Here is a 10,480-nt window from a genome sequence, read left to right on the forward strand (position 1 = left end):
GGGGGGGGCACTCCCGGTCAGCGGGGACAGCGCGCGAGGGCGGTGGGATCGGTCACGGCAGGTGTGGGGGGCAGTGGGGGCGCGGTGAGTGGTTAAGAAGGGGGCGCCTACGGCCCGGTTCCGCTCCCACTCCATATAACCCGAGTTCTTGGGTTCCATTCCCCCCTGGGCGCTCACCGAACCAGGCGCTCAGCAGCGCGACCAGCACCAGCTCCCAGGCCGCCATTGCTCGCGGAAGCGGAAACGCGCCTCTCGCAGCAGAGTTCCTTCCGGTCCGGCCGGTCACGTCACGGGGCGGCTGAGGTGCGGGCTCCCCCCCAGCCATGGGCAAGAAAAAGCCGTTTCGCCGCCCGGAGGGACGCGCCCGGCGCGCGCCCAAGTCCCTGGAGACCTTCGCGGCGGACGCGCAGGCGGCGCTGGCAGGTGCCCGGAGCCCGCGGTTTTCGCCCCAGGGGGCTGGAAATGTGACTAACCGTCCGCCCCGCACCCGGGGGGCGGAGGAGGCCGCTACCAACGCCAACCTCCAGGCGCGCCCCCGTGATGGGGAGAAAGCGACTGCGGAGCCCACCCGCTCCCGCGGGTAGAGGCCGCTGCCTAGCCTCTCCTAGCCCCGCCCCGGGGTGGGGGGAGAGCCCTGCTAGGGTTGCCAACGGGCTAATCACACAAACGTAAACACCGTTTCCCTGCCCCTTCCCTGAGGCCCCGCCCCACTCACTCATCCCTCTCCCCCATACCTGTTCATGGGGCTAGTGGCTCTGGGCTGAGGGGTTTTGCAGGGTGGGAGGGGGCTCCAGGCTGAGCCGGGGGTTGGGGTGCATGCTCTGGGAGAGAGTTTGGGTGCTGGAGGGGGCTCAGGACTGGGGCAGCGGGTTGGGATGTGTGAGGGGTGGGGGCTCTGGTACTTCAGGCGGCTCCTGATTCAAGTCACAGTGGGGTTAGGGCAGGCTTCCTATCTGCCCTTGCTCTGTACCATTTGCGGAAGCAACAAGCAACTCCCTGCGGTCCCTGGGCAGATGTCTCTGCGACCTGCCCCTACCTGCAGGCACCATCCCTGCAGCTCCCATTGGCCACAGTTCCCAGCCAATGGGAGCTGCAAAGTCAGCACTAGGAGCAGGGGCAGTGCGTGGAGACCCCTTGGACTCCCCAGGGTCAGCAAGGACCTGCTGACAGCTTCCAGGCGTGGCACAGGACCAGGACAGGCAGGGAGCTTGCCTTTGCTCTGCTGCGCCGCTGGACTTTTAGCAGCCGAAAATCTCCTGGTTTGGCTTCAGTAGCCTCCGGGAGATAGAGCCCAATTCCAGGAGACTCCTGGAAAAACAGGAAGGGTTGGCAAATCTAGCTGCTGCTGAGCCCCACTCCCTCTATAGCCTTTGGGCCTCTGAGAAAAAGGCTGAACTCTGCTTTGTGTGTTTGCAGCCTGCTTTCAGCAGGATGACGTTGGAGAGGGGGATGCTGCAGAGGTGAGATTCCCATGCCCTCTTGCCATGTGGGAGCTCAGACACTGTGATCCCAAGAAATGCACGGGGAGGAAATTGGCTCGCAAAGGCCTGCTCCGAAACCTGCGTCTCAATCAGAGATTCTGGGGGCTCATCCTCAGTCCTATGGCAACTCAGTATGTCTCTGCAGCTGACAAGTAGGTTCCGTGTGAATCGCAGTCCTAGTGTTATTTTTTAGGTACAAATCCACTGTTGCATGTTTGTTTATTTTTTGCTATATTATGAGTTTCCAGAGAGAGAGAGAGTCTGGTGCTGGTGTAAATTCAGTGCTAATGTTAACAAATGTACTGTTAGGTGAGTTAAAGAAAATATTTCATTATTTGATTGTCAGCTAAAATGGTGTTTACACATGGGGGTATCTTGCCTTCCCTGTTCTGTTAATATAGTTAAATATGCATGGAAAGTAGGTTCCTTTTTCTTTAACAGGCCCAAGGATTATTTAGAGATGCTGATAGTGGCTGAGATGTGCAGCTTTTGATATTAAAAAAAAAAAAAAAAAACAATACAGTAAAGTGTGGCTAACATTCTGAGGTCCCACGACTAGTGTTTCCATATCTAAAGTGCTCAGTTCATGGTAGCTTTTTTTTAACTGCTATGAAATCCAGGCTTCAAATTTCAGAAAGTCATAAAATCATAGGACTGGAAGGGATCTCGAGAGCTCATCTAGTCCAGGCCCCTGCATAAATTTCAAGATCAGAAGGGACCATGATGATCATCCAGTCTAACCTCCTGTATAACACAGGCCATAGAACTTCCCCAAAATAATTCCTAGAGTAGATCTTTTAGAACATCAAATCTTGATTTAAAAACTATCAGTGAGGGAGAATCCACCACAATCCTTGGTAAACTGTTCCAGTGGTTAATTACCCTCACTGATAAAAATTTACACCTTATTTCCAGTCTGACTCTGATTAGCTTCAGCTTTCATCTGCTGGATTGTTATACCTTTCTCGGCTAGACTGAAGAGTCCATTATTAAATATTTGTTCCCTGTGTAGGTGATCAAGTCACCCCTTAACCTTCTCTTTGTTAAGCTAAATATATCAAGCTCCTTGAGTCTATTAATCATTCTTGGGGCTCGTGTCTCACCCCTCTCCAATTTATCAGCATCCTTCTGGAATTAGGGACATGAGAACTGCATACAGTATTTCAGCAACAGTTGCATCAGTACCAAATAAAGAGGTGAATAAACATCTCTACTCCTACTTAATTCCCCTGTTTCTGTATCTAAGGATTGCATGAGTCTTTTTGGCCACAGCATTGCACTGGGAGCTTATGGTCAGCTGATTATCCTGGGAAGCAGTGATTCTGAAAAAGATTTAGGGTTGGTGGTGGATAGAGTCCCCCATCCTGTAAATATGGCTTACCATGTATACTCATTCATAAGCCAAATATTTTTGGTAAAAAAGTGACATATCAAAGAGCGGGGGTTGGCTTATTAACGGGTCTACACTGAAATCTGATGATTTTAAACTCTATGGAATCATTGAATTTAATATGTAATTGTCATTTTGTTTACCTGGAGCATTCACAGACATGGAGCCCCTCAGCTCCCTGTGGCCACAGTTCACAGCTCCCACTGGCCGCGAACAGCAAACTGCGGACACTGGGAGCTGAGGGGCTCCATGCCTGTGAACACTCCAGGTAGACAAAACGTCCAGGCCCGCTAGTGGCTTACCCTAATGGGCCAGGAGCCAAAGTTTGCCAACCCCTGAAATATAGGGTTGTCTTATGAAACGGTCATACAGTTTTTGCTATTTTTACTTAACCATTTTGGGGGGTCGGCTTATAAACGAACGGGCTAATGAACAAGTGTATATGGTACATTGTCTCTGTTTCTGGATGTTTACATTTACTCATAAAAACATAGTTTGTATGCATCTATCTTACTGTGCAATCCAGCTTGCTCTATCAGTGACCTGCCCTCTTCATTATTTACAATTCCCCAAATTTTGTATCATCTATAAACTTCATCATTAATGATTTTGTTTTCTTCCAGGTCATTAATAATATTACGTAGTGTAGGGCAAAAAATTGATCCCCAATGGACCCCCATAGAAACCCACCCACCCGATGACGATTCCCCATTTACAATTACCTTGAGACCTATTAGTTACCCAGTTTTAATCAATTTAATCTGTACCATGTTAATTTTATACCTTTTTAGACTTTATCAGAATGTCATGCAGTACCAAGTTCAGTGCTTTACAGAATGCTAAGTATAGTACAACACCAGTATTACCTTTATCAGCCAAACTTGTCAAACTAATTTTCCATTTCCTTTTGATGAGATTACAGGATCTATTTTTCATAAACCCATGTTGATTAGCATTAAGTCTATTAACCTCTTAATTCTTTAGTAGTCAAGTCCCATATCAGCTGCTCCATTATATTGCTTGGGATCTAAGTCCAATTGAAATCCTATTTATCCTTTTTAAATATTGGCACCATATTAACTCTTCCAGTCTTCCAAAACTTCCCCGGTGTTCTAAGATGCATTGAAAATCAAAATTAATGGTCCAGAGAGCTCCTTATCAGCTCGGTGCGGATTTAAAAATATCTAACTTTAATAGCTGCTGTTTCATATCTACCTGAGATACTAGTGGAATGGAATGACACTTGTCAAATATTATGACTACATCAGTAAATATTCTGTATTTTGGAAAAACAGAACACTTCTTGGTTTATGCATTAGTATTGATAATTCTGCCATTTTTATGTAGTAATGGACCAGTACCATTGGTAAGACTTCTTTTGTTCCTAATACACCTCTACCCCGATATAATGCTGTCCTGGGGAGCCAAAAAATCTTACCACATTGTAGGTGAACCTGCATTATATCGAACTTGCTTTGATCCACCGGAGCACACAGCCCCCCCCAGCATGCTGCTTTACTGTGTTATATCCAAATTCATGTTATATCGGGTCGTGTTATATCGGAGTACAGTATACTTAAACGTATTGTCCTGAACTCTGCTGACCATAGATTTCTCCTTGTCCTTTTGCTTCACTGGTCAATTTTTTACAATTCCTACCTTCTGACTTATATTCACTATCAACTTTCCCTTTCTTCCATTTGTTTTTTTCTAGAAGCCTTCATTTTCACTCAAAACCAGATTACGAATTAAAAAACATCACAACTTTTTTCTTTGATTGTGGCTTTTGGGGCATCTGGTAAGGTGTTCTGAAACAATTCCCAATTATCATTCACATTTTTCTGATTAAATTCTTCCCAACTGATTTGGCTCAATTGTTTTCAGCTTCGTGAAATTGGCCCTTTTAAAGCACCAGGTATATATATATCACTGGTCTGGACTTCACTCTGCTTGCACATTGTGATTGTCATGATCACTTGTACCTACGTTACCATTAATTTTTAGTTCTTTGATCAGTTTCTCTATCTGTGAAGGTGTGTTCCGTGAATCAAATTCCTGCTAACTAAAGCACTTATTTCTGGGTAGACTTGACACTGTAGAAGCGATGGTAGCTTGTGGAACTTGAAAAAGGTCCATTATTTCAGAATGAAAAGATGGTTTTGTGGTGAAGGCACAAGCACTAAGAAGAGCTGAACTCTCTGTTCCTAGCTTTGCCATATACTTGGAGTGTTTTTGCAAATCAGTTAACACACGTATGGAAAATTGCTTGTTTGCACTTTTGGGGAGGTAGTTCCTGTACACAGTACCAGCCTTAATCCAAAGAACTAAACATTAAAAATAGATATTAGATGCTTAACTACAATAAAGTTTGTTTTTCAGACAGGTTGTAGCTCAGAATGGAGTTGCAGTCATAGATTGCTCATGGGCCAAGTTGGAAGAAACCCCATTTAGTAAAATGAAGGGAAGCTATCTCCGACTGTTGCCTTACTTGGTGGCAGCAAATCCTGTAAACTACGGCCGGCCGTGCAAGTTGTCCTGCGTGGAAGCTTTAGCTGCTACTTTCTGTATTGTTGGTAAGGCTATAATGTGGAAAAAAAATCAGGACTGTGATCATTATTGTAGTTTTCTTTTAAGTGATTTTTGTCCAACATCTTGTTCAGTGGACAGATGTAGAGCATGTTTTGCTCAAGGTCTGTATCTGTCATACCCAAAAGATTTTTTGAGCATCCATCAAGCACTAAATAAATACAGCAAGTCCTGGAGAGGTCCATTATGGATTCTGTTCTTCACTTCTAGGTTTGACAGCCTTATTTACCATTACTGTTATCCACACTTGCAATGCTTTGTCTTTGGTTACTTCACTTCCATTGTGCTCTGAATACAGTTACTCAGGCTGTCTTAACTTCTCCAGTAGGGCATTCTGCAGACCATTGGTGAGAATACCTTTTCTTTAACTCTTGAAGGCTTCGCTCTTAGCTATAGGAAGTAGACTTTTTTCAAGGGATCATAAACAGAGCTGGTTTGAGAAAAGCTTCAGTGTTTCCTAATGAAGTTACAATAGAACTCCATTTATCCGAGCCTCCATTATCTGTCTCTCCATATTAACCAAACCAGGGCTGATGGCCCAAGTGGCAGGACTCAGGCTCCAGTTGAAGCCAGAGCTAAAGCTCTTTGCCCATTCTCCAGATTATCCTAATTTTTGATTATCTGATTTGGCGCTGCTCCCAATTAGATTGGATAAATAGGGTTCCACTGTATTGAAACCTTCATTGGTTGGTTCTGAAAAATTTACACCAGCTCTTATTGTGTTGGAATAGGGGTCTTGGCTGCAGGTGGGCCCCAACCCATTGTGGACCTTGAAGATTGACGCCCTAGTTTTAAATTGGCACTAATGAGTGTAGGCATGTGTGACCCTCCCTTGCTGTCAGTCTCTGAAGGGAGGCGATAGAGCTGGTGGTCATCACATATTGTCAATAGAGCCTGTGGTGTCTCAGCCACTCAAGGTGGTCAGGGAACTGTTGTCCATTGCCACTCCCTGAATCCTGTTAGAGAAGGACGTTTGAAACCATCATAGACCTGTACTTTCCACTCTGAGAGCTTGGAAGTGAGTTAACAGTAGACTTTGGCTGATTATTGACTGCTGCACAGAGATCTACCTTTTGTTTACACAGTACTGTACATCATCAGATTTTATATTTCCACATTCGGAAGACTGATTAACTAGAACACAGTGGATTTCTCCTGGATTCACTTGGATGCCTCAACTTAAGTCTGTCTCCAGTCCTAGATTCCAAAACATTCAAGGATGCTGACAAATGTCTCGTATCACTGTTTTAGTGATAGATGTTATGCATTGCACTTATGCTGATTAGATACAGCTGCCTTGATAAGCTTTTTTGTTACGAGTCCCATGTTTGAAGAGAAGCTGGTTATATTTGTTTTCTATTTTAGGATTCTCTGATCTAGCCACCATTCTTCTGAGAAAGTTTAAATGGGGAAAAGTGTTTCTTGAATTGAACAGAAATCTCTTGGAGAAATATGCGGCCTGCCATTGCCAGGAAGAGGTGCTGAAAGTTGAAAAGGAATTTTTAGCAAGTGCGCAAGAAAGAGAAACTGAAGATATAGGTAAAAGCCTCCCTTTGAGTGACCTTTCTGTGTCATTTCCTGACAATTGCAAATACTCTGTTGCTAAAGATGAAAAAAAACCTCTCAGTAGGCATTATATGGACATTCATTTACCCAACAGAGTGGCTGCCCTGACTAGTTTTATAAAGGATGTTTTCAGGGAATTAAGGAAGAAAAACAGCTCACTTGTTACATTAACAAGACCTAAGAAGACCTAAAGAGGAGAATATTGGCACAAATTAAAACTAAATTCATATTGGAAAATTTTAATTGTATGGTAGCAGTGCCTAAAGGTTCCCGCCAAGCCTGGGGCCCCAATTTTGTGGGCACTGTACAGACAGAAGATTGAAAGTCCCTACCTGAAAAGCTATCTAAAAATCCAGACAGATGTAGTGAGACAAAAGTAACGTACTAAAAGTATAGTACAATTCCTTCCCAGTTTCCATGTCTCACAACTGGTGCCAGTTTTCCATGTCCTGTCTCCTTCAGTGGTTTTTCAGCCTGCATGTTCTGTCTTCTCCCCTCCACCCCCACTCATGGGAAAGCACTTCACTTCAATGCAGGAGGCACACAAAAAAATCCCAACACAACCTGCCCAAGTGTGTGTGAAGGCCACAGTTCTTAGCCACTGTCCCTTTCCCTCCCTGCTGTGGGTGGATAAGTCCCATGCCCCTCCCTAGGCTAACTGTGTGCTGGCAGTTCACATGACCCAAGCCTGGAACCATGGTGTCCTGGCTTTGCCAGTAACTTCTCCCCACAAAGGTGGGAGATGCATCTCATTCACATTCTGTGGGGGAGAGCAGGTGGCCCCTGGTGTCTTGGAAGAGGGGATGAAATTGAGTGAAAACTTAAGCTGAATAACAAACATCACCTTGTCACTGGAGTATATTAGTTTATGGAATAGAATAGTCTCCCTGGCGAAGCGGAAACCCAGTTACTTGAAACATTTAGAAAAAGAATCCTTAAACTCACCAGAATAGATCCTAAGGAACATGCCTATTCTGGTCCTGCCTATTCTGGTCCTTCAGAAAGGCAGGAGGACTAGATGGCCTTTGTCACGGTTACAGGGCTAGCTGCACTTCTGTCTCCTTTCTGGTCCTTCTGAGTACAGCCTTGGATGTCAGGCTTTGTGCCTTTACCACTTCTGAGATGGAAATCTCCAATTTTCCTTCTTAGACTGGGCCCAGGTCTACTCAGATTCTTAACCTTTTGGAAAGACTGATTTCCAAGTGGAGTTGTCACCTGGAATTAGCTCATTTCTGATGATGAGACTTGGGTGGATTTCTGGCCCACTGTGAGGTGAGGCCAAGTTCAGACTCATTCACTCAGTCATCTTCCCTTCTGTCAGGAGCCCCTCTCCAACACTTTTATCAAGAGCTATTTATGATTTGTAGAGGGTGTGTGTGTGTGTACTCACCTGTAAAGCAACTAACATCTGTACACAGAGGTGGTTGTATTACAGGGAGGCTTATATTAAGCCTCCCCTCTGCTTACTACAATCAACCTTAAAGCTCCCTGGGAACTGTATACTTTATTGCACTGGAAAGGAGTGAGTTTTTACTTTAATTGAGATCTCAATTTTTCTCTAAAGCCAAAACTGACACATTCCACAGCTTGACTAAAGGCAATTTGTTGTGAGCGTTTCTTAAAATATCTGCTTTCACTTAGGTTATGGATACACTGGTCAATGAGAGAGAGCTTAGGGCCAAAATTTTCAGAAGTGACTAGTGGTTTTAAGTGCTTCAGTTTTTTGGGCACTCAACTGGAGATGCCTTTAAGGGAAGGGGCCTGGTTTCCAAGTGTCAAGATGAGCAGTGCTGCTTCACTGGATTTCCTCATATAGAGCCAAATCTTGGCTAAATCAAGAGAATCCCTTTCATTTTCCTCTTTCTTCATTTTCTGAATGAAGAAAGAATCTTAAACTTAATTCTCACCACATGTAACTTTTTTTCAGATCCATTTGATGTTGACTCTGGAAAAGAATTTTCAAATCCTAATAGATCAGCCAGCTCCATAGGGTAACTACTTTCAGTTCTCATTCTCCTTTCAGAAAGTTCTTTTGCTTTTATACCTCTGAAAAAAACTTCTTATTTTCAGAATAGCACAAGATGATGAAGAATCTGGTGAAGAGGATGGCAGTGACAGTGATGATGACAGTACAGAAGATGACAGTGAAAAGCTTGCTGCACAAACAGCGAATAAACCAGTTATTTGGAAGGGAGTTAAAAAAAGACTAAAAGATTAAAAAGAGTTTATAAAAGTGAGTTTTGAAAATTTGTATAAAGAAACCATGAATATAATTGAAAGGAAAATTAAAACAATGTTGTCTAGACTTTTTCCATGAGCAGTGAAATGACTTGGGCTCCGCTCCTGCAACTGGGTTTTTGTAGGGGACCACTGTGCCTACTCCATTGACTTCAGCAGGACAACAAGGAGGCACAGGGGTCTGCCTGCATCTCTCTCTAGTTGAAGCCTTTATGTCAAGGCTTCTCTGCACATTAGTTCATGGCATGCTGGGGAATGAATCTACCCTGCAATAATCTGCTGCATCCTAATTGTCCATGTGCATACTGCTAATGCACATTAACAGTTTCTCTTTGAAAGGGGACTAAACTAAAGCTCATTAGTGAACTATTAAGCACATCAGCAGTGTGTACATCTACAGCTTTTACCCCCAGTAGGTCTGTTGTGCACACTATGTAGAGTACAAGTCCAAAAGTGAATTGGTAACATGGGGAGCTGGTTTCACTCTTTGGGGTGATGGAGTAGAGGGGAGTAGTCCAAGTAGCTGGTAATTAAGGACTTGGCCTAGACATATTTTGGGAGACTTGGGACTGAAAAGGCTGTTGCGGTCACCTTACAAGAAGTAATTAGGCTGCTGGAAGCCAGGTTGAGATCCTTATGCTTATATGCTGGCTATTAGTATCAGGGTTCTGAGTCATAGTGGCATAGCATTAAGGCATCCAGGGTTATAGGGCATGCAGTGACAGAATCCCCAAAACATCAGTGGCCCAAGGAGGAACAAAGGAACATAAAACTGGTTCCAGCTATTGCTTCTCTGCTCTTTGAAGCAGCATGGCTTTCAGGGATTTTTCATCTCTAAACAGTAGTACTTCGTAGCTGACAGATCTTGCTGAAAAACATTATGTACTTTGTATGATGTATATTGGGATTGTGTGATGAATATGGGAATTTTGGTAATATTTCTGATTCCTGTGTGCACCTCAGTCCCCCTCTAGGCTTTGCATTGCTGTGTGCTGAGTGTAAATGGAAAGGATGAGGTGAATAGTGGATCCCCATTAGACAGTGGAAACCCCAGGGGCTGGGACATTCATGCCTAGCAACCAACAGTTAAGAGAGATTTCCCACACACGCTTCTCTTCAGGGAAGCACAGAGTAAAGGCCATGAGTTGGCAAACAAAGGCAAAAGGGGTCAGGTGGCTGGGTTAAGGGCTTGAGTGCTCAGGGACATAGGGCTCTGACC

General features: G+C 44.4%; 2 protein-coding genes across 8 annotated transcripts in view; one reads left to right on the forward strand and one right to left on the reverse strand.

The window, feature by feature from the left end:
* GNPTG (N-acetylglucosamine-1-phosphate transferase subunit gamma) overlaps window positions 1-258 on the reverse strand; it is a 32,379-nt gene extending 32,121 nt beyond the window's left edge. For 3 of the 6 annotated variants that reach the window (XM_050967661.1, XM_050967660.1, XM_050967658.1), the window contains exon 1: window positions 178-258. Coding sequence is in view for 2 of the 6 variants with exons in the window: in XM_050967655.1 (XP_050823612.1) it covers window positions 178-226 (49 nt within the window). In the remaining 4 variants the exon portion in view is untranslated. The remainder of the gene's footprint in view (window positions 1-177) is intronic. The other 3 variants (XM_050967655.1, XM_050967657.1, XM_050967659.1) reach the window with 2 other exon arrangements.
* On the forward strand, window positions 250-9,328 carry TSR3 (TSR3 ribosome maturation factor). Of its 2 annotated transcripts, none has more exons than XM_050967664.1 (6): window positions 250-423; window positions 1,417-1,633; window positions 5,251-5,444; window positions 6,823-6,996; window positions 8,951-9,014; window positions 9,099-9,191. In XM_050967664.1, exons 1-6 carry the CDS (start codon window positions 324-326, stop codon window positions 9,106-9,108), a joined length of 759 nt encoding a protein of 252 aa, XP_050823621.1. In that variant the 5' UTR covers window positions 250-323; the 3' UTR covers window positions 9,109-9,191. The 2 variants fall into 2 exon arrangements, with proteins under 2 accessions (XP_050823621.1, XP_050823620.1); XM_050967663.1 differs by having other exon boundaries at window positions 253-423; window positions 9,094-9,328.
* The last annotated feature ends 1,152 nt before the right edge of the window (window positions 9,329-10,480 follow it).

This window comes from Gopherus flavomarginatus, chromosome 9 (assembly GCF_025201925.1).
Source record: "Gopherus flavomarginatus isolate rGopFla2 chromosome 9, rGopFla2.mat.asm, whole genome shotgun sequence".
Classification (NCBI taxonomy): Eukaryota; Metazoa; Chordata; order Testudines; family Testudinidae; genus Gopherus; species Gopherus flavomarginatus.